The sequence below is a fragment of the Salvelinus sp. IW2-2015 genome, linkage group LG27 (assembly GCF_002910315.2).
Source record: "Salvelinus sp. IW2-2015 linkage group LG27, ASM291031v2, whole genome shotgun sequence".
Classification (NCBI taxonomy): Eukaryota; Metazoa; Chordata; class Actinopteri; order Salmoniformes; family Salmonidae; genus Salvelinus; species Salvelinus sp. IW2-2015.
Genome location: NC_036867.1, coordinates 10,329,810 through 10,354,500, shown reverse-complemented (window position 1 = coordinate 10,354,500; position 24,691 = coordinate 10,329,810). Strand labels below are relative to the sequence as shown.

The 24,691-nt window shown below is 41.8% G+C and overlaps 1 protein-coding gene across 2 annotated transcripts; it reads left to right on the top strand.

Moving 5' to 3' along the window:
• The first annotated feature begins 249 nt into the window (after positions 1–249).
• On the top strand, positions 250–23,518 carry LOC111953409 (ATP-dependent zinc metalloprotease YME1L1). 2 transcript variants are annotated; one of them, XM_023972658.3, is made up of 18 exons: positions 250–414; positions 1,255–1,389; positions 5,186–5,351; positions 5,770–5,871; positions 14,996–15,102; positions 15,595–15,748; positions 16,447–16,554; positions 16,923–17,096; positions 17,522–17,674; positions 17,898–18,030; positions 18,155–18,217; positions 19,470–19,582; positions 19,962–20,117; positions 20,508–20,659; positions 21,524–21,650; positions 21,958–22,031; positions 22,918–23,004; positions 23,211–23,518. In XM_023972658.3, exons 1-18 carry the CDS (start codon positions 382–384, stop codon positions 23,352–23,354), a joined length of 2,181 nt encoding a protein of 726 aa, XP_023828426.1. In that variant the 5' UTR covers positions 250–381; the 3' UTR covers positions 23,355–23,518. The 2 variants fall into 2 exon arrangements, with proteins under 2 accessions (XP_023828426.1, XP_023828427.1); XM_023972659.3 differs by having other exon boundaries at positions 257–414; positions 16,447–16,530.
• Positions 23,519–24,691: the final 1,173 nt, after the last annotated feature.

Genomic DNA, 24,691 nt, shown 5'->3' with positions numbered 1-24,691 from the left:
TTATCTTGGCCAGGTCGCAGTTGCAAATGAGAACTTGTTCTCAACTAGCCTACCTGGTTAAATAAAGGTGAAATAAAATAAATAAAAATACTGAAGAATTCCATTCATTCCTATGGAGGACTGCTCCTACTGGGGTGTACCAATATGGTCGACCGGTGGCAAATGCTATCCAAGGTTTATATACATCGTTGGTTCCAACCGGTAGTAATTTCTTCCAGACGTGTGTCACGTAACGTTGTTGACCTTTGAGAAGCCATTTTCATCAGAAAGTACCTAGTTGAGTCACAGGAGAGAAAAATAGCAGAGTGCCCAGGAGGAGTTGGTATATTCAGTAACATTGAGGGTCTGTCGTCACATACCAACCCTCAAGTTGCTGTGATAATGTTTTCCTTCTCGACGACGTTCCAGCCACAGGTAAAGCAGTTGACACTCACAGTGATTAGCTATCATAGTTAGCTACTGTTAACGTTAGCTGACTGATATAACCTAGCTACGTTAGCTAGCTGCTTGAAAGTGCTAGCAGCTAACTAAATTAGCTAGATATAAGCGACAACACATGCATTTAGCTGTTAAAGTTATCTATTTAAGTTAGATAACTAGACATTTAGACGTACGGCTATCTTATCAAGCTTATTTAGCTAGGTAGCCTGGTGGACCAGGCTATAATGCTAACAATGAGGTACAATTTAGCATTAGCTAGCTGTCACCAGCTGGTCCACCGCACCATACGGTTATCTAGTTAGCCACCAACTTCAGCACTTCGTAGTGCTAGCTAGCCAACTAGCCAGTTAACGTAGTTACCAACTACCGTAGTGAGTCTAGTAACGACGAAGTTAAATTGGCCAGCTAGCTAACGTCAACTAGTTTATTTTAAGCTACAGTATTTAAAAACCATAATTGGTTATGCCATAGTATAATATCAATCAATTGCATAATCCAGCTATTGCGGTAACAGCATAGCTTGATTTGCACCTGCCTGTGAATGACAATACTGATGTCATAACCGACCACTCTGTCAATGGCATGAGAATGTAGAAAATGTTTAACATAGTATAAATTAATATCCACAGATGTCAAAACAGGTCAGTTGGTTAACGTTATAGGGAAGCTACTGACTAGTAGTATGTAGATGCATAGCCTACAACTTGGCAGTTATCCACACCAGTACTGTTGTTTATCAGAACAATATGCCTTCACAAGTCATGTATGTCTCATGAATTTCCAATGTCTCCATCTCTCTGGTCTGTCTCCTAGGTAACAAGTCAACTCATTGGGCAACTCATCAATGCCCTTCATTCCCTGAAGAATTCAGCCAGCTCCACGGCAACAGCTTCTGTCCAGGGTCTGCAAAAAGATGTCACACCAGAGCAGGACCCTCTGCTCACAGAGGTAAACTAAGGGGACTTGGCTGACTTCCAGACCTGCCAACATGCACGCATTTTGCGTACCAACTACGCAATTCTCTGTCCATGTACGAGATCCGAGTTAAAAGTACGCAGAAATGAAACGGGCCTGTTTTTTAAAATATACATATATACTTTTACATTTTAATAAAAAATGTTTCACCTGATTAAATCTAGCATCCCGTTTCTCGAGCTGCAACACACAGACATGTACGGCGTTTGTGTCAATGGACATGGAGATTTAATACATCATTATTCGACGTAGCTACCCCGTGTCTGTCCCTCCTCCTGTTTGTTGTGATGCTGAGTTTGCCGACTGTCAGCTGTACGTTAACACATGGACAAATCCCATTTCGACTCCATGTGTTGTGGAAAGGTAAACACTAATTGTTTCAAGCTAACGTTAGCGAACATAAGATGGACATTCAGTGGGCTCTAAAGTGCCAGCAGTTCACTCTCATTTGCTAGTGAAAGAAATTAAATGCAAATACATTTGTGCGAGTGTGATATACATTCAATTCTGCGTTCCATTAGTTGTATTTTCCACATAACATTACGAGGATCACGTAACCTGATAGACTGTAAATGTAATTATGATCCACGTCACAAGAAAACATGACAAAAGTATAATAAAAAATAAATATAAACATCTTGTCACTGCAAAGAAATACAATAGGCACCTTTTACATAGCGACAGCGAACTCTTCTAGCGAACAGCGTTCAGATTCCCTTTGCGGTAGCCTACTTACACTTTGTGTAGCCAGTTTGCGGGCTGTGTCGATGCGATATTTTATTTTATTTTATTTTCAAAATGGTTTTGCTTTGTGTTGATTCGGATCTGTGTCTAAAAAGCCAATACTTGTGAGCTGGCCCTAGTGATTGGCCCTGTTTGAGAGGTTTGTCTAAGCACATGTGCTCATGAAAAACAAGTAAGCATAGGTCCCATGCAATAACAAAATGAGCAGCTAATTTAGCAAGTCCTTGTTATTGCAGCCAGTCATTAAAGCTGTCAGAGGAACTGTTTGCCACAGAGAAGTCTACCCAGATGACCTGCTGTGTAAGGTTAAATCTGCTAGCTACCAGGCAAATCTGTTGAGGAAATGATTTCCTGAACATTTTGAAGGTCTCCAGAAGATTTGTTCTCACCCACTGTTTCCTATCATAGCTTTTTCGTTTGTATTATGGATAACATGTTTATTTGATACTGATGCTCTGCTTCAAACATTTGTTATCATATCAGTGACATTTTTTTTTTATCGTGGATAAGACATTTGTACATTTTGTACCTAACCAAATAACTTTACATTTTTTTTTCCATTGTTATTTAACTAGACACGTCAGTTAAGAACAAGACAGTTAACAGTGGGTTAACTGCCTTGTTTAGGGGCGGAAGGACAGATTTGTACCTTTTCAGCTCGGGGATTCGATCTAGAAACCTTTCGGTTACTGGCTTAACGCTCTAACCACTAGGCTACCTGCCGCCCCATTTATTATTTATTTAATAAAATTTTGAAAACTCCAAGAATAAAGGCCCTTTCTGTGCTTCTAATTAGATCTTGTTAGTGACTTTTACCATATGTGTAAATGGAATGCAGTCAAAGTATTCAAACCTTTTATAGACTAGATTTGGCGCATTTCTATAATTGCAATGACTCACAAACACTGCGCGCATGAGCGTGCAGTGGCGAAAGGGATCCCCAATTCGGCGTGTGTTGCGCGAGTTGAATCTCCAATTTGCCGCGTGCGTCTGGTACTCTAAAAAGTTAAACAGGGTTGGCAGGTCTGCAATATTTTATTTTCCAATTAAAATTAGGTTAGGATTAAGGTTAGGGGTTTGGTTAAGCTTAAGGTAAGGGTCAGTCATAGATTTTGGCTAGGATGCTGGTTAGAAAAGTCCCCTTAGTCTTGCCCATAAAATTAGCCTACTTCGTGGTAAACAGTTATAAGAGATTCCTCTTGTTATACCCTCTGCCTATTTCTGGCGAAACACTGTTGCAGTTCTCCCTCTGACTGGAGAAGCCTCTCAATTTACACAAGCTGTGTCAACCTTCGCGCTGTAGCTTGCATGAAAGCAGTTTAACTACACAACTAACCCAAACCCCATACACTATCCTCAGGAGCCCCAGTTTGACTTTGGACTGACTAACGTGTAACATGCATAAAAGGTTTGTTTTTTTACTCCTGGGGTGTAATCAATAGTCTAAAACCAGTTTCTATGGGACAAATTCATGTAGGTCCCTCCCCATTTTGTTCCTTTTGCTTCCTTTAAAAAAAATAACGTTTTGCAACAGAATGGGTATTGAATACGCCCATGGTGTGTGTACAGTGCCACCAGATCTTACAGGCTCGGCGTAGCTCCGCAAGCGAACACGTGTTTATGTTGAGGTTAAAGATATAATGTGTGACTTTCACTAAACGTATCAATATCATGATACATGGCCACTGAGGATAAGTTACAGCCTCATTGCAGATATGTCACTCACAGCACTCCAATGTGCTGGTGTTATTTTTCCTCATCAATTGGCTAGAGATCATCATGGCCACTGGAGTCAAACATATTTGCAGATGTTTGGGCTCGTACAAGAGAACTTTCATTATCTGTTGTAACTCGGCCTGAGGAAAAGTCCCTTACAATTGCATCAGCACATCATTTCAAAGCCTGGCTTGCATAGGTGGCGACACTCCTACATCACTGCTAGACAACGACCTTGTATATTAATAGCATGGAACAACATATACGTAACTAACTCTCAAACTCGAGGCGGCATTCTGCCCTCTCCCTACAGTCTTCAGCCAGTTTTTAGCTTCGCCCACAACTAACTCACGTGATCTACAATCCCGTCTCTTTGTTAAAACGTTTAGAAACGTCAGTCATCACTTGCGATGTGGCTTTTTAAAGCATATGGCCCTAATCTTTCATCAGGGAGAAAAGAATCCTTCAAATAAAAAATATACCCTTACTGTAGCAGTTTTGCACAGATCCATACAGCTATGGGTGCCTCTATCTGACAACTACATTTCTGCTACACTGCCCGTGTTATGCTTACACACAGGTGTTCGGAGCATGCTAGATGACTAATTAGCACAGGTCTTCTTGTCTGTTTTCAATAAACAAGCGCTGTAACATGGAGATTATGGCAGTGTCAGAACACTAACCCTATCAAGTTGTGTATCAATTTAAATGTTTGATTTTTGAAAATGATTTCTCGCTGATATATGCTTCCAAAACCGTTCCATAAGTGACACGTGTTAATGTTCAAATTGAGCATTGGGGCTCTTAACAAAACTCCCCTGTACAGAAGATGCCTTTGTCCAATGACTCTTATGTGTAATGAAACTGAGTCATGATCAAGGGCTTATACATAACATAGTACTCAATGCTGGGGACCTATCTTGTGTTTCACTTGGATGAGTGCCAACATATGTGCTATTTCAGCCTCTTAGGACATTGGTCAAGTAGCCCCATTTCAGTTCAAAGGGTTCAACTTAGCCTTGATCTCATGCCTTTATTCTATTGCCATCTTTTTACTATATTCTGTCATACTGTACTGGATTGCCATCAGATCAAATTATCTACCAAATGGTGCTACCTTTGACCACTCCCTTTAAATTCCAATTACTATTAAATGAGGGAACAGTAAGCTAGGGTACGGGTTGCAAAAGGCAACCCCTGTGGTCGTGAGTTGGCTATGCACACACCACTAACAGATCAGAGACCAGGCTAGCTAACGCTACGTCATTATTACAGTTGTGTCCTTCACACTGACTTCCTGTCCCCACAGCCCGCTGTGAACCTAAGGGACCTGGGTCTGTCAGACCTGAGGGTGGGTCAGTTGGATGAGCTGCTGAACAGGTTACTGCCCTCACTGGGCTCGGAGGACGGCCCAGCCACCTCAAGATGGAGGACGTCCCATGTCTCCGCAGAATCTTTCTTCCACAACAAACATGGTGAGGAGGTTTATGTGGTTGGGTGTACACTGAGTATACAAAAGATTAAGAACACCTGCTCTTTCCATGACAACTGACCAGGTGAAAGCTATGATCCCTTATTGATGTCACTTGTTAAATCCAATCAGTGAAGGATTGTTAAGCCCTGATACAATTGAGACATGGATTGTGTGTGTGCGCCATTCAGAGGGTGAATGGGCAAGACAAAAATGTAAGTGCCTTTGAACGCGGTGTGGTAGTAGGTGCCAGGCACAGCGGTTTGTGTCAATGACTGCAACACTGCTGTGTTTTCACTCTCAACCGTTTCCTGTGTGTATTAAGAATGTTGGTATATTTGCAGTAAAATTATAACAAGCAGTCATTAGCACTTGTGTATTTGTGGTAGTCTTATGTTGACCTTTTGTATTCATTTCCATAGGGTTGTCAAACACAAAGTTGGGTGTTTTTGGATCGCCAATGTTCCACAGACCAAACCAGAGTCCTCTACAAGTCGTCTGTTCAGCGCTCCAATACTGGCCTGGTAAGGAACCATAACTGTGGTCCTCATCTGTGGAATGTACCTAGCAACCCTCATGGGAATTTTCAAATCAAACAATACAGTTGACTTAGTTTTTACCAATCTAACAATACTGAATAAAAATATATATGCAACATGCACACATTTCAAAGATTTTACGGAGTTACAGTTCATAGGAGGAAATCGGGCAATTGAAATAAATAAATTGAGCCCTAATCTATGGATTTTACATGACTGGGCAAGGGGTGCAGCCATGGGTGGGCCTGGTAGGGCGTAGGCCTGAGAATGAGTTTTCCCCCACAAAAAGGCTTTTATTACAGATAGAAATACTCCTCAGTTTCACCGCAGGGGAAGAAGCTGTTGAGGTCCTGGGCTGGTGTCGTTACACATGGTCTGATGCTGGTTGAACGTGCTGCCAAATTCTTTAACATTGGAGGCAGCTTATGGTAGAGAAATGAACATTAAATTATCTGGCAATAGTTGTTGGACATTCCTGCAGTTAGCATGCCAATTGTACGTCCCCGCAAACTTGAGACATCTGGCCTTGTGTTGTGACAAAACTACACATTTTAGTGGCCTTTTATTTCATGCTGTTTAATCAGCTTCTTGATATGCCACACTTGACAGGTGGCTGGATTCTTGGCAAAGGAGAAAGGCTAACTAACAGGGATGTCAATAAATTTGTGCACAACATTTGAGAGAAATAAGCTTTTTGTGCATATGGAACATTTCGGGGATATTTTATTTCAGCTCATGTCCAACACTTTACAACACTTTACAAGTTGTTTTTATATTTCTGTTCGGTATACATAATTTTTATTTGAATGGTAATTCTCTTGATAAACGGTGTAAATTAAGACGGCATAGGCCTTCTTACAGGTGAATGCATATTCAATAGTGTGGAGTCTATGGTGCAACAGACGACAATCTGTTTCCCTTCCATTTGGGATTTCTATTAGCCTACTGATCAACATTTCTGTAGAAGCATCACTCCAGCATGTCACGCCTGTAATCCGACTATAAACTGTCAATTTACGGATACGATTGCGGCTGTTCAGATTCGAGGTCGACCGATGAATCGGAATGGACGATTTTAATTATGCCGATTTCAAGTTTTCATAACAATTGAAAATCATTATTTTTGGACACCGATTTGCCGACTTTTTAATTTTAATTTGTTTTAAATCAAATCAAATATTTTAACACCTTTTATTTAACTAGGCAAGTCAGTTAAGAACACATTCTTATTTTCAATGACGGCCTAGGAACGGTGGGTTAACTGCCTTGTTCAGGGACAGAACGACCTTGTCAGCTCGGGGATTCGTTTTTGCAACCTTCCGGTTACTAGTCCAACTCTCTAACCACCTGCCTTACATTGCACTCCACAAGGAGCCTGCATGGCAGTCTGACTACCTGTTACGCGAGGGCAGCAAGAAGCCAAGGTAAGTTGCTAGCTAGCATTAAACTTGTCTTATAAAAAACAATCAATTTTAACATAATCACTAGTTAACTACACATGGTTGATGATATTACTAGTTTATCTAGCGTGTCCTGCGTTGCATATAATCGATGCGGTGCCTGTTAATTTCTCATTGAATCACAGCCTACTTAGACAAACGGGTGATGATTTAACAAGCGCATTTGCGAAAAAAGCACTGTCGTTGCACATAACCATAAACATCAATGCCGTTCTTTAAAATCAATACACAAGTATATATTTTTATACCTGCATATTTAGTTAATATTGCCTGCTAACATGAATTTCTTATAACAAGGAAAATTGTGTCACTTCTCTTGCGTTCCGTGCAAGCAGTCAGGGTATATGCAGCAGTTTGGGCCGCCTGGCTCGTTGCAAACTGTGTGAAGTCCATTTATTCCTAACAAAGGCCGTAATTAATTTGCCAGAATTGTACGTAATTATGACATAACATTGAAGGTTGTACAATGTAACAGCAATATTTAGACTTAGGCATGCCATCCATTAGATAAAATACGGAACGGTTCCGTATTTCACTGAAAGAATAAACGTTTTGTTTTCGAAATGATAGTTTCCGGATTTGACCATATTAATGACCAAAGGCTCGTTTTTCTGTGTGTTATTATGTTATAATTAAGTCTATGATTTGATAGAGCAGTCTGACTGAGCGATGGTAGGCACCAGCAGGCTCGTAAGCATTCATTCAAACAGCACTTTCGTGCGTTTGCCAGCAGCTGCTGTTTGACTTCAAGCCTATCAACTCCTGAGATTAGGCTGGTGTAACCAATGTGAAATGGCTAGCTAGTTAGCGGGGTGCGCTCTAATAGCGTTTCAAACGTCACTCGCTCTGAGACTTGGAGTAGTTGTTCCCCTTGCTCTGCATGGGTAATGCTGCTTCGAGGGTGGCTGTTGTCGATGTGTTCCTGGTTCGAGCCCAGGTAGGAGCGAGGAGAGGGACGGAAGCTATACTGTTACACTGGCAATACTAAAGTGCCTATAAGAACATCCAATAGTCAAAAGGTATATGGAATACAAATGGTATAGAGAGAAATAGTCCTATAAATACTATATTAACTACAACCTAAAACCTCTTACCTTGGAATATTGAAGTCTCATGTTAAAAGGAACCACCAGCTTTCATATGTTCTCATGTTCTGAGCAAGGAACTTAAGCGTCAGCTTTCTTACATGGCACATATTGCACTTTTACTTTCTTCTCCAACACTTTGTTTTTGCATTATTTAAACCAAATTGAACATGTTTCATTATTTATTTGACGCTAAATAGATTTTATTGATGTATTATATAAGTTAAAATAAGTGTTAATTCAGTATTTTTGTAATTGTCAATATTACAAATAAATAAATAAAAAATTGGCCGATTTTAATCTGTATCGGCTGTTTCTGGTCCTCCAATAATCGGTATCGGCGTTGAAAAATCATAATCGGTCAACCTCTAGTTCAGATCAGCACACCAGCAAATAGCTAATGTTACACCGGAAGTCAGATGGCTTGTTGCCATCTGATATCTTAGCACCATGTTCATCTAGCCAGCTAGCTAGCTAGCATAGTTGCTAATATAGCTAGGTAGCTAAAACCATAGATGAAAGGGTTAGTTATTGTAATTTTTGCTAACAGGTCACAAAGCTATCTGCTTAGCTAGCTTATTGTAAGCATTATTAGTGAATGAAACTAAACTAGTATTTGCAACAAGACTTAAAATTTGGTCACGGTATCAATTCATATCTTTCTCAATACTGTACCTTTCTGTTGTAGAATGAGCTAGCTTGCTGCTGATTTTCCCAGCTAGACATTCCTCCACATTGTACAGTGGCGGCTGGCATAGCAGCAGTTTTCCTATGTGGAGGGACTAGAAAAGGCCAATATCGGCTTAGCTGATTATAGGTCGTTGTCTAGTGCCTGCTCCACTAGTATGCAATGGGAGTCTAGGCTGCATCACTTTAACACTTAATTAATGTGACATATGGCATGTAGTAGTGTTAACTGTTTTTTACATTTTTATTTTAAGGGGTGGATCAGCTTTATTAGTATTTGGTAGCATTGCCTATAAATTGTTTAACTTGGGTCAAATGTTTCGGGTAGCCTTCCACAAGCTTCCCACAATAAGTTGGGTGAATTTCGGCCCATTCCTCCTGACCGAGCTGGTGTAACTGAGTCAGGTTTGTAGGCCTCCTTGCTCGCACACACTTTTTCAGTTCTGCCCACAAATGTTCTATAGGATTGAGGTCAGGGTTTTGTGATGGTCACTCCAATACCTTGACTTTGTTGTCCTTAAGCCATTTTGCCACAACTTTTGAAGTATGATTGGGGTCATTGTCCATTTGGAAGACCCAATCTTGTCCCCATGTGCAGTTGCAAACCGTAGTCTGGATTTTTTATGGTGGTTTTTGAGCAGTGTCTTCTTCCTTGCTGAGCGGCCTTTCAGGTTATGTCGATATAGGACTTGTTTTACTGTGGATATAGTTACTTTTATACCCGTATCCTCCAGCATCTTCACAAGGTCCTTTGCTGTTGTTCTGGGATTGATTTGCACTTTTTGCACCAAAGTACGTTCATCTCTAGGAGACAGAACGCTCATCTCTAGGAGACAGAACGCATCTCCTTCCTGAGCGGTATGACGGCTGCGTGGTCCCATGGTGTTTATACTTGCGTACTATTGTTTGTACAGATGAACGTGGTACCTTCAGGGGTTTGGAAATTGCTCCCAATGATGAACCAGACTTGTGGTATACAATTTATTTTCCTGCGGTCTTGGCTGATTTCTTTTGATTTTCCGATGTCAAGCAAAGAGGCACTGAGTTTGAAGGTAGGCCTTGAAATACATCCACAGGAACGCCTCCATATGACTAAAATTTTGTCAAATCAGACGCTTCTAAAGCCATGACATCATTTTCTGAAATTTTCCAAGCTGTTTAAAGGCACAGTCAACTTTGTGCGTGTAAACTTCTGACCCACTGGAATTGTGATACAGGGAAGTTAAATAATCTGTCTGTAAAGAATTGTTGGAAAAATGACTTGTCATGCACAACGTAGATGTCCTAACCGACTTGCCAAACTATAGTTTGTTAACAAGAAATTTGTGGAGTGGTTAAAAAACTAGTTTTAATGACTCCAACCTAAGTGTATGTAAACTTCCAACTGCATCTGTAGATACATACATACACACAGTGACTTACAAAAGTATTCACCCCCTTGGTATTTAAACCTGGAATTAAAATATATTTTTTTGGGGGTTTGTATCATTTTATTTACACAATATGCCTACCACTTTGAAGATGCAAAATACATTTTATTGTGAAACAAACAAAAAAACTGAACATGAGCGTGCATAACTATTCACCACCCCAAAGTCAATATTTTGTAGAGCCACCGTTTGCAGCAATTACAGCTGCAAGTTTCTTGGGGTATGTCTCTAGAAGCTTGGCACATCTAGCCACTATGATTTTTGCCCATTCAAGGCAAACTGCTCCACCTCCAAGTTTGATGGGTTCCGCTGGTGTACAGAAATCTTTGTCATACCACAGATTCTCAATTGGATTGAGGTCTGGGCTTTGACTTGGCATTTCCAATACCTTTAAATGTTTCCCCTTAAACCACTTGAGTGTTGCTTTAGCAGTATGCCTAGGGTCATTGTCCTGCTGGAAGGAGAACCTCCGTCCCAGTCTCAAATCTCTGGAAAACTGAAACAGGTTTCTCTCAAGAAATTCCCCATATTTAGCGCCATCCATCATTCCTTCAATTCTGACCAGTTTCCCAGTCCCTGCAGATGAAAAACATCCCCACAGCATGATGCTGCCACCACCATGCTTCACTGTGGGGATGTTGTTTTCGGGGTGATGAGACGTATTGGGTTTGCGCCAGACATAGCGTTTTCCTTGATAGCCAAAAAGCTCAACTTTAGTCTACCTTCTTCCATATGTTTGGGGAGTCTCCCACATGCCTATTGGTGAACACTAAACGTGTTTGCTTATTTCTTTCTTTAAGCAATTACTTTTTTCTGGCCACTCTTCCGTTAAAGCCCAGCTCTGTGGAGTGTACGACTTAAAGTGGTCCTATGGACAGATACTCCAATCTCCGCTGTGGCGCTTTGCAGCTCGTTCAGAGTTATCTTTTGTCTCCTCTCTAATTAATGCCCTCCTTACCTGGTCCGTGAGTTTTGGTGGGCGGCCCTCTCTTGGCAGGTTTGTTGTGGTGCCATATTCTTTCCATTTTTTAAATAATGGATTCAATGGTGCTCCGTGGGATGTAAAAAGTTTCGGATATTTTTTTTATAACCCAACCTGATCTGTACTTCTCCACAACCTTGTCCCTGACCTGTTTAGAGAGCTCCTTGTTCTTCATGGTGCCAGTTGCTTGGTGGTGCTCCTTGCTTAGGAGTATTGCAGACTCTGGGGCCTTTCAGAACAGGTGTGTGTGTGTATGTATATATAAATATAGTGTGTGTGTGTATATATATTGAGATATTGTGATACTTAGATTGCACGCAGGTGGACTTAATTAGTTAAATAATGTGACTTCTGAAGGTAATTGGTTGCACCATATCTTATTTAGGGTCATTCACCCACCACTTCATTTTATAATTTTTTATATTTTATTTTAATCAAGTAATTTTTTTCACTTCATCAAAAAAAATTGTATGTCCATTACATGAAATCCAAATAAAAATCCATTTAAATTACAGGTTGTAATGCAAGGAAATAGTACAAACGCCAAGGGGGGTGAATACTTTTACAAGGCACTGTGTGTGTGTGTATTTATCTCTCTGCAAAAAAAGAAGCGTCCTCTCACTGTCAACTGCGTTTATTTTCAGCAAACTTAACATGTGTAAATATTTGTATGAACATAACGAGATTCAACAACTGTGACATAAACTGAACAAGTTCCACAGACATGTGACTAACAAATGGAATAATGTGTCTCTGAACAAAGGGGGGGGGTCAAAAGTAACAGTATCTGGTGTGGCCACCAGCTGCATTAAGTACTGCAGTGCATCTCCTCCTCATGGACTGCACCAGATTTGCCAGGTCTTGCTGTGAGCTGTTACCCCAGTCTTACACCAGGGCACCTGCAAGTTCCCGGACGTTTCTGGGGGGAATGGCCTTAGCCCTCACCCTCCGATCCAACAGGTCCCAGACGTGCTCAATGGGATTGAGATCCGGGCTCTTCGCTGGCCATGGCAGAACACTGACATTCCTGTCTTGCAGGAACTCACGCACAGAACGAGCAGTATGGCTGGTGGCATTGTCATGCTGGAGGGTCATGTTGGGATGAGCCTGCAGGAAGGGTACCACATGAGGGAGGAGGATGTCTTCCCTGTAACGCACAGCGTTGAGATTGCCTGCAATGACAACAAGCTCAGTCCGATGATGCTGTGACACACCACCCCAGACCATGACGGACCCTCCACCTCCAAATCGATCCCGCTCCAGAGTACAGACCTCGGTGTAACGCTCATTCATTCGACGGTAAACACGAATCCGACCATCACCCCTGGGTAGACAAAACTGCGACTCGTCAGTGAAGAGCACTTTTTGCCAGTCCTGTCTGGTCCAGCGACGGTGGGGTTTGTGCCCATAGGCGACGTTGTTGCCGGTGAGGACCTGCCTTACAACAGGCCTACAAGCCCTAAGTCCAGCCTCTCTCAGCCTATTGCGGACAGTCTGAGCACTGATGGAGGGATTGTTCGTTCCTGGTATAACTCGGGCAGTTGTTGTTGCCATCCTGTACCTGTCCCGCAGGTGTGATATTCGGATGTAACTATCCTGTGCAGGTGTTACACGTGGTCTGCCACTGCGAGGAACGATCAGCTGTCCGTACTGTCTCCCTGTAGCGCTGTCGTAGGCATCTCACAGTACGGACATTGCAATTTATTGCCCTGTTCACATCTGCGGTCCTCATGCCTCCTTGCAGCATGCCTAAGGCACGTTCACACAGATGGACAGGGACCCTGGGCATCTTTCTTTTGGTGTTTTTCAGAGTCAGTAGAAAGGCCTCTTTAGTGTCCTAAGTTTTCATAACTGTGACCTTAATTGCCTACCGTCTGTAAGCTTTTAGTGTCTTAACGGCTGTTCCACAGCTGCATGTTAATTTAATTGTGTATGGTTCATTAAACATTAAGGGTAAATAGTGTTTAAACCCTTTACAATGAAGATCTGTTAAGTTATTTGAATTTTTACGAATTATCTTTGAAAGACAGGATCCTGAAAAAGGGATGTTTCTTTTTTTGCTGAGTTTATATACACATACTTTTTTTTTGAATATACCTTTATTATTCCCTGCAAAACCTACCAACCCATCCCCCAATTGGAGTAAACTAATAAACAATAGCACTTAGGCTTCTACCTTCAGTTTATACATATGATACACATTTGACAGACAATTTATTTTACAAGAGTTATTTTGTTTGTTTTGAGTCCTTTATTTCTGATGTCCATCCAGTTTGATTTCTATTTGTAACTGCTATTTCACAGAACCTATATACGTTTTACAGACCCCGTATGTTTTACATTGGTTATCTTGTTGATATTAGTGTTAAAACTGTTCATTATTGTTCACAAAACAATGTCCATACAGGCTAAAACACTTGTAACGCATGCAAGAAGATACAGGTAGCTTCCAGTTTGTAGTTTAACTTTCCTTGCTAGCTTACAGCTGAAGCAAACATCAACTGACTATCCTAGTACTTTGTCTGTGATAATCTGCAAACCATAATGCAAAATATGCTGATTTGCAAGCTGATTTCATTGCTACCAAAATGTTATTAATTTGCGGTCTCAATCACGTCATTCCCAAAGATGATCTATTGCCTCAGCAAACAGGGCTCAGACAGGCTGCCCCGCTCTTTGCCTCGTGCATGTCATTACTGGTTAAAGAGGGCACACACTTTTCTAAAGTAACCTACTTCAATGCAAATGTTGTTGATCAGTACAGTAAGTCCCCAATGGAAGTGAAACCGAATGTTTGTCATCTGTAGCCCCATGAAATCATCCAAAACAAGCTCAGTAACTCAATGCATGCACACACATGCATTCACCTGTATTGGTTTAAGTGCCATTCTGTGACTTTGGCATGTGTGTATATATATGTGTGTGTGTGTATGTATATATACATATGTGTACATATATGTGTGTATACACACATGTTTGTGTGTGATATTATTTTTTGCGGTGTTGTGATGTTGTCCAAATCAAAGTCAAAATTCTGGTATCTTGACAACCCTAATGAGTAGTGCTTTGCATAATCATGTCATGCCAAGCTGCCTTTTAAAAAAAAAAAAAAAATCAGCACCATCCTCAGACAATCACTTTCATTTTTGGATAAGGTTTACTCTTACTTTGTTACATGATTGTGCAAAACACAGGGCTCTTCACTATGAGATGTTCTGGGACAAACCACATTCCAAGATCCTGACATATCTCGCATTGTGTTTGTTTTGCAATGCTGGGTGTCTTGGGTGGGAGTAGTTTCCACATTTTATAGCATTCCATTGGTCCTGAAGTGAAATCTCCACCCACCTGGGGCACTGGGCGATGCGCAAACAAATTTGCCCCCCCCTCTAAAAAGTGATCATATTTTCCCCCCTGTGACACAACATAGTGAAATTAATTTTGTGTTTGGTCTCTCTCTCTCAGTAAGGGTCCAGAACCGAGGCTTCAAGACTCTGAGGAAGAGCAGACGTGTGCAGTCTGGTTACGCGGGGCCGGCGGAACCAGAGGGATACACGACAACCTTCATGAAGGTCAGCCAGTGTTCCACCACATAAGTCACACATCCACTCTCCACATGCCCTCTTGGACAGAGTTTGGCATGAACCCACTGTATCTGTTCGGTTGTCTTCAATTTTACCGAACACACTAAATGTTTGTTTCCCTGCAAAGTGAAGATGGACTTTACTGGGATATGTTATAACATTGTAACACCGTTTTAGAGTTAGTTTCATAGGCAAAACCCACTATCTCTGTGGCAGTTGTCCTTGTTCTTTATGGTGTAGTGGACATTTCTTCACTCTATTTTTATTTTATTTTTTAACTGCGCTCCCTCACGTGGAAAGACCCGTTTTTATGTCTTGTGACCATTAATCCCATTGTTTCATATTCAACCACCCCCCCCCCCCCCCTTTTTTCTCTCATACTAACCTGCTGACACGCATCTCTTTCCCACTCTCTCACAACACCTGTCTCTTATACACATCTAGATGTGTATAAGAGACAGCACACACACACTGTCACAGGGTCTCCTCCTGAGACCAGACAAGGCTCCGGAGGCAGAGAGTCTTGACCAAGTGGTAAAGCTGAAGAACCTGCCAGGTGACCAACAAGATGCTTTCAAGTCTGGCTTCACAGAGGGCTTCATGAAGTCCCAGGCCTTCACTCAGAGGACACAAGGCACGTCGCACAACTCTCTTCATACATCACATAAATACATTTACTTTTTAGTCGCTCAGCATTATGCCCTTCCTAGAGTGACTTAACAGGATTTTTTTTTTTTTAAAGGTGCAAAGTTTAAACAATAACAAAGCAGACACCCCGCCACTGTTTTTGGTAAACAGCTGAGAGATGGGGCTGGAGAAATGTAACCACTCAAATTCATAGACTATAGATGCAAGGACTGACCATCCATGACATCAACATTATAGTTTTGACAATGTTTTGAGGCTATACAGGATTTTTTACAATTATTGTTTGTAAACAATGGAATAAAACAATCTTATATTTTGGGTTTTGATGGCGTACGACAGTTGAACTAAGCTCATGAGGCATTTCTAAGTTATATTCTTGAAGAATTAATAGGTAAATATGATTATATTAAAAGTAAAACATGTGATGTAGATTGACACTTTTTAAAGGAAATGTTAGTCATCATTGAGAAATATTTTAAAGTGAAGACAGCTAATTTTAACCATACCTTAGCTCCTAGCAGATTTGTCCATGCTTTTTGTCAATCATGACTGCCAGTTACAGTGAAGCACTAACCCCATGGTCACTACTAGCATTTCCACCAAGTGTTCACAAGGTGGCACTGCGGAGTTGAACTAAATCACTTTGAAATATATAAATGTGATACTTCCATCTTCCATTGACAGACTCACTAAGGAGGACCAGGCTGATTCTATTGGTCCTCCTCCTCGTGGGAGTCTACGGCCTGTCAAGAACCCCGTTTCTCTCGGGTAAAGGCTCCTTTTCTGATGCTGGTTTGTTTTTAATTCAATTCCTACGCTTACATGAATCACCCTATTGTGATTTTTGTGTTGTGCTTCTTCATCAAGAGCAATAGTTGTAAGTGCTGCTGTATACCTCATCATGCTGAAAAATATATTTTAAATTATCAGTCAGATATCTGGAATTAGCTATTTAGCAGAAATGTAACCTTTGGTCATTAAACAATGAATGATTGAAAAGTAAATAGTTATTTCAATACATTTGTGTGGAAGATGAAAGTGGTATGAACAAAAACAATAGTTCATGGCAAATTATAGTCTAGCATAGTTTCCTTGATGAATAGAGAGTCACAGGTGGTGTCATTGGTCTGACTGAGTTGCTGTGGGTCTGTGCTGTACAGTGAGGTTCCGCACCACATCAGGCCTGGACTCGCAAGTGGACCCAGTCCAGGTGAAGAGTGTGACGTTTGAGCACGTCAAGGGGGCGGAGGAGGCCAAGAACGAACTGCAGGACGTGGTCGAGTTCCTCAGGAACCCCCAGAAGTTCACTGTGCTGGGAGGGAAGCTGCCTAAAGGTAGTCTGTTGGTCTGTCTTTCTGTAAATGTTTAGAATACACTATGGCCTTGAGGTTAGTGTCTGCCGTAAGATTGTAATGTTGGGAGTTCGATCCCCGGCTGAGGCCAAGAACAAAACAAAGACGGCAGCTCTTACCAAAGACAATACAAATGGGACCTGGTGCGTCTCTGCTTGGCACTCAGCATTAAGGAGATCTGTTTTAGGATAAGGCCTTGCGATAGACTAGCGTCCTGTCCAGTGGGTGTGCTTGTACATCAAGCTGCCTCACGCTACAGAAACAGGCTCCAGCGCCAGCTCACACAAGCTTCTTTCCTTCTACTTATTTCTTGCACCCTGATCTGTAGGGTCCTACCCTTTACCCATTGCTTCATTCCTTCAATGTATCCATGTTGCGCTCATTTGTGGCCTCTCTCGTTCTGTCAGGCATCCTCCTGATCGGCCCCCCAGGCACAGGGAAGACACTCCTGGCTCGGGCTGTAGCCGGGGAGGCCGACGTCCCCTTCTTCTACGCCTCGGGATCTGAATTTGACGAAATGTTTGTTGGTGTTGGAGCTAGCCGCATCAGGAACCTCTTCAGTAAGTCCCAGAAAAGATGTAAAGCTGTGTCAATACACTGACTGACCATCCTTCACCCTGTCAATCTTGATGATAGCTGATTGGTGAAAGGACTTGATAGGTTTCCACCACATGACTTTCACCTATCAAGTCCTTTCTGATCAGTGTCCACAAATTAGAAGAATTGAGCAAAGGAAGCTATCAAGACACCTCCTAAATCTCTTTCCCTCTGTTTGGTCTGCAGAAGAGGCAAAAGCCAATGCACCTTGTGTTATCTTCATTGATGAGCTTGACAGTGTGGGGGGAAAGCGGATTGAGTCTCCAATGCACCCCTACTCCAGACAGACCATCAACCAGCTACTGGCAGAGATGGATGGGTAAGAAAAATTCTGAATATATATGTTGCATCAGAGAATTTGATAAATTAAGCTGGACTTAAGTTTCCCTGTTGCTAATCACAAGGCTTGCATTGTCGTTATTTAATGTGTTGATATTTTACAGGTTCAAACCAAATGAAGGTGTCATCGTTATTGGCGCTACAAACTTTGCAGAGGCTTTGGATAAGTATGTTTACAGTGTGTAGTAACTGGTGTTTCTATGGGCTTTTCACCAGCCAGTCGGCTTGGTCCCTTTGTCAGGATCTGGCTGACTGGCTGGCCGCCAAGTCTTAAAGGTTCAACGGGTCGCTTTTACACTGCTGGATTTCAGCAGCTCAGAGATGCAAAATCACACATGAAATGTGGGTCACATGGGAATAAGGCTGGTGCTTAAAGGGATACTTCGGGATTTTGGCAATCAAGCCCTTTATCTACTTCCCCAGTCAGATGAACTCATGGATACCATTTTTATGTCTGCATCCATTCTAAAGGAAGTTGGAGGTAGTTTTGCGAGCCAATGCTAACAGTTACTGTAGACTTCCGGTCATTGTGCTAATGCTAGTTAGCAATTGCGCTACAACTAGCTAGCAACTTCCTTCAAAGTGCACGGTGAGACATCAAAATGGTATCCACGATTTCATCAGACTCTGGGGAAGTAGATAAAGGGCTTCATTGGCAAAGTCCTGAATTATCTCTTTAAAGCTGCAATCAGCAGTTGAAACGATAACAAAGCGTTCTCCCCAGCAAGCTTATATTTTGGTTTCTGATGGGGTACAACAGTTGAACTAAGCGGCATAAGTTATATTCTTCAAAAATAAATGGATACATTAAATTAATGAGTCCCGAAAATGGATGTAGCAACTGCTGTTTGCCCCTTTAACTGAAGCAAATTGCACAGTGGGAACTACACTTCCCATGTGCCCAGAGATCAGATGCTGCCTTTGGCCATGATCCTCCTCGATGTGAAAGATGTTCTTGGTGAGATTACTGGAAAAGTTGCCTTCAAAGTTCTCCTTGAGAGCTGGTCACGGGGCCGGAAAAAAGCGGTGTAAATGGAACAAACCCATTTTGAATGGAGTCGAAAATAGAGCCGCTCCTAGGGTTCTATTCAATCCGCATCGCTAAAGTTCAGTTCTAGAGCGTGATTTACATTTTAAAGACAATATTCCCGCTTTAGCAGAGACTGCATTCACGGATAAGGTTGCATATGTCGGCTCAATCGAAAATTTACTTTAAATTTATATAGCGGAATCTGTAACCCTTCAGCTTTACAGATTGAATAGATTTCTTAAGCTTGCCCCATTGACAGAGAAGCTTTTCATTTGATTGTAGAATGCGTTTGTCATTGACACACTTGAGATTGGAGCAGTTGCTTTGTTCTAAATGTATACAACCTGTCAGCAATGGAATCATTAACCCATTACTCCTGTTTTTGTTAGTGCGCTGATAAGACCGGGGAGGTTTGACATGCAGGTGACTGTCCCTCGGCCCGACGTGAAAGGACGCACGGAGATCCTCAACTGGTACCTTCAGAAGATCAAAGTGGATCCTAGTAGGTTTCAAATCGGTTGCTTAGACCAGCGGTTTTCAAACTTCTCCTCGGGGATCCCCAGATGTTTGACAATTTAGTTGTAGCCCTGAACTAGCTCACCTAGTGAAGGGTTTGATGATTAGTTGACAAGTTCAATCAGGTGTGCTAGCTGTGGAATAGTTAAAATACATGGAGTGGCTGGGGGTCCCGGAGGAGAGGTTTTAAAACCCCTGGCTTAGAGAGTATATCAACTGACTCATGTATTTTAGCCATGGTAAACCTAGCAACCTCATTGAGAGGTTCCAATCACTTGGTGTCACGGCTGCCCCCCTGAATTCCTGCATGAAAGAGCCCACTGTTTTAGACTGACATTAGCCTCCTTTTGTCTCTGTTCATTCAGACGTGAACGCAGAAATCATTGCCAGGGGGACGGTGGGGTTCACTGGGGCGGAGCTGGAGAACCTGGTGAACCAGGCGGCCCTGAAAGCAGCGGTGGATGGCCTGGACCTGGTCACCATGAAGGAACTGGAGTTCTCCAAGGACAAGATCCTCATGGGTGGGTAGTCACACATGCACGTAGACACACACTCACAGAAATACAGATTCAGAAACACACACACCCTGCCATGTGAGAGCGCTTAACATTCTAATCTAGACAGTAAGAATGTCAGGTCAATGAACGTCAGGTCAGGATCCCCCTCGTTCTCTAGGACAGATATTTTCTGAGGGATAGGTGGGCTTTGCTTCAGTTTGTTCCATACTTTTATAGGACCTACAGTTTGATAACTGTAATGCTTGACGTTTAGGAGCAGTCCTATTTCTCTGGTTGGAATTCAGTTAAACATGCTGGAGTAAACCTGTGAGTGATGTTGAGTGTTTGACTTAATCAAAGGTGGACTCTTGAACTATTAATGATGGACTACATTTCTTTCTCTGTATACTGAAGGCCCTGAGCGCAAGAGTGTGGAAATCGATAAGAAGAACAAGCAAATCACAGCCTACCATGAGTCAGGCCATGCCATTGTGGCGTATTACACAAAAGATGCCATGCCCATTAACAAGGCCACCATCATGCCCCGTGGACCCACTCTCGGCCATGTGAGTAGGACTGGGCATTGCATTTTGATTGGCCAAAAGTGTTTGAAGCCCTGGTATGTCTTCATGAAATGTTTGCACCTGCATTGACATGAATTCTCTGATCAGCAATGCCATTGACAAAATAACAACCAGCATGTAAGATCATTAGGAAAATGTTGATAATTTGTTAAATTTCATACGTGTTTCGAATTGCTAAGCCATATTTTTATATACAAGGATCTCAGAAGGTGCTTAGTTATACAGGAAAATACCTTGCAGAATAGGTGCATTGTCCCTCTACTGTTACTTAGCCCGGGGCACCCCAAACTTTTTCACTTGGGTCCCCCCTTCCAGCATTGATTAACATCCGGCGCCATGAATGTTTCTATGGGCACAATCGCTGTTCATGACACATGCTTTTCACACCCCTCTTGTTGGTGGAGAGAATTTTGCAGGTTTAAAGCCTGCAAAGTTATAAACAAGTTTATAAATATCTTTCTACGGTATGCAGTGACTAACACGACAAGAGGAACTGATGATGCACTACCCAATTTCGAAATTGCACCTTGTGCATTCTACTATTACAACTGTCAAGAGTAAGTTTAAAGCTGGACTGAGTTCCCTTAAAAAATAAAACATTTGTGGGGGGGGGCACAGTTTGGGAACCACTGACTTAGCCCCCCCTCTTACCGCTGTTGCCCTGGACTTACTCAAAGAAGTTTGCTTCTGTTTAATATTTCAATGTTGGCAGCACAGTTTGTAGCTCCAGGGGGCTTCTGGGCCTGCCTTAAAACAATTCAGGAGGAACAGAGAAGTACTATTAAGCAATGGTTTACCTAAGATGGATGGTCTGTCTCTCAAACTAATTTGTCCTCGTCTGTTCAGGTGTCCATGCTCCCAGAGAATGACCAATGGAGTGAGACACGTGCTCAGCTCCTGGCCCAGATGGACGTCAGCATGGGCGGCCGCGTGGCCGAGGAACTCATCTTCGGCGACGATTACATCACAACCGGTGAGGAAAAGCCTAGTTTGGTTAGGCTTTAATATATGCCATTTAGTAGGTGCTTTGTTCCAAAGTGACTTACATTCATGCGAGCATACATTTTACGTACGGGTGGTCCCGGGAATTGAACCCACTATCCTGGCGTTGCAACCGCTATGCTCTACCAACTGAACTAGAGATAGTGCAGTTCTTAAATGTATTGCTAATTCTGCTATGAAAATACCTTTTGCATGATCGATATTTCTATGATTCAACCTTTAAAAAAAAATGTGCTATCTCATCATTACTCTTGTATTGTGGTGGCTTTGTTTTCCAGGAGCATCAAGTGACTTCGACGGGGCAACTAAAATAGCCAAGATGATGGTGACCAGGTTCGGAATGAGTGACAAGGTAAGGGATTATACCTCATGTGCATAAAATGGTGGATTGACGACAGTTATTGAAGACACAAATCGTTCATAACTATTCTAGTAGTCTGCATATTAGATAATCCATTTAATATCGTGTCACAAGGCTTTTTCACCAATTCAGATAAGGCCCATATCTGTACAACAAGAAGGTAGCATTTGCCTTTGTGCAGAAATGTCATTCTCAGGCTTTGCACATGATTGGAGGGATCTCAGCGATGTGGCTGGTGTGTATGTGCCCACACATTCCAGACTTTTGTCCTAATCCTTTCCTCAGCCCTGTGTTCCGACTCAAAACGGAGAGATTTAATCTACTACCCACCTCGTATCCACAGTCCATAGGTCTACTGAGGTTATGTGCAGCTCAAACAGCCCAATTCTTGATTCAAATTTAATTTTGAAGCACATAAGGGGGATCAATTTCGTAAGCGGGACAGACTTGTTTTTTGCCTAAATCTTCGCGGGTCATTGATATCACTCTCCTCCAGCCGTCTAACTCTTTTGTTCCAATCATATACTTAACCTTCTCCGCCAACCATTAAATTAGGGATTTATTTACTGTGCCACAGACCTGGCAACTCACGCCGCCCTCCACTGTTTATCCACGGTTCATAACGGAGTAGCTGTTGCATAAGTGTTCGTTTTTACATTTACTTTTTAGTAATTTAGTGGACGCTCTTATCCAGAGCTACTTACAGTTAGTGCATTCATCTAAAGGCCGCTAAGTGAGACAACCACATGTCAAAGTAAGTCCATTTTCCCCCAATAAAGATGCTATCAGAAAAGACAAGTGCAAGAAAGTCAAGGATGTTCGTTTATGATGATTATTTTGTTTGCCCCTAACTTGAGACTAAACTCCATTGTTTCAGCTTGGTGTCATGACCTATGCTGACCTGACTAAACAGAGCCCTGAGACTCAGGCTGCCATCGAAAAGGAAGTGAGGGTCCTGCTCAAGGTAAGCTTCTCCAACCTCCCCCCACTGCTCATGTAAGACCACATTTTAAATCCTATTTAGTTAAGGATCGTATTTACCGACTAATAATAATCATTCCACATTCTGAAGAGTAGTTTTCAATATTCACTCTTTCTTTTGAAAATTGACATTTTATAGGCTGCTCAGATTTTCTGTCACATTCAATGATCATTCTCTATCTTATTCAGGACTCGTATGAGCGAGCCAAAAACCTCTTGAAGACATACAGAGACGAGCACAAGACGCTGGCTGAGGCTCTGCTAACGTACGAAACGCTGGACGCCAAAGAGATCAAGCTGGTCCTAGAGGGCAAGTCCCTGGACCCTAGATGACTCTGTGGCCGAGTCAGAGACAGTTAGACATCAGGGTTGGGTTTAATTCCATTTAAATTCTAGTTAATTCAGAAAGTAAACCTAATTCCACATTGTGTCCTCAATGAAAAGCATTGACGAGAATTAGGATTTCTGTATACTTCTTGAATTAACTGGAATTAAAATGGAATTGACCCAAACCTTGTTGGACAAATTATATGTATTATATGAAGATGTGTAATGGAGTGGAGGCCTTTGTAATATTTTCTTTTTCTCAATGTAAATGACACACTGAATTTGTGTTTTAGCCAACAATCACATTTTATTTTATCCCTCTTGATTTTGACACCTCAAAGACATTAATGTTGGGCAGGCATTCCCATATGGCAGCTTGGTCAACAGAGACAAAAGCCTGTCGATAGATTATTTTTAACACCCCAAACTCAAAATGCCCCCCTTTTTGTTGCCATTTATTTGAGAGATATTGTCCTCATGCCCCCCCCCCCGACTTGCAGTCTGAGATTGTGAGTTCGCCCCCTTTAAAAGTGTAAGTTGTTTCAATCAAGAAAGTGCTGAATTAGTCCTCAGCAAGAAAGGCCAAACGGATGTAGTTTTCTCCCAGCTTCATCGCACAATGGTTTTTCTGTAGCAGTTTTGGGCATGGAAGCCTCATGCAATTTGATATGTTATCAAAGTTATGAGGGAAAATAAATGGTTGCTATTGGTCGCAGACAATGATGTAGTGGTGGGCAAACTGATCGCAGTGAGTAAAGTAAAGCTCCCTATACTTTCAATGCATTCTTCCGCAAAAGGTGGGTATATGCTTGGCCAAAATAAAAAGGTGCCTAAACTGCATTCACCCTCCACTACACCACTAGTTGCAGATCTTATCCTATCGTCTTTTCTCTGAGCAGAATATTAGTGGTATTAAAAACCCATATGTTTTGTGGTAGGTGGTATCATTAAAGCGACAATCGGCAGTTGAAACGATAACAAAGAATCCTCCCTGCCCCTGTTTTAGTAAAAAGCTGAGGGATGGGGCTGAAGTGTAACTGCTCCAATTCATAGAGCTATGGATGCCAGGCCTGACCATCCCATTGTATCAACATTCTAGTTTAAACAATGTTATGAGCCTATAGTGTTTGTTTACATTTACTTTGGTTACAAACATTGGAGTTAAACCCGCTTATGTTTTGGGTTCTGATGGGGTATGACCGTTGAACTAAGCTCACGAGGCATTTAGAAGCTAAATTCTTCAAGAATTAATGGGTACGTAAAATGAATTTAAAGTCCAAAAATCTGCAACTGCAGATTGTCCCTTTAAAAGAATGTAAATACAGAATGGCTGTAACAGTGTT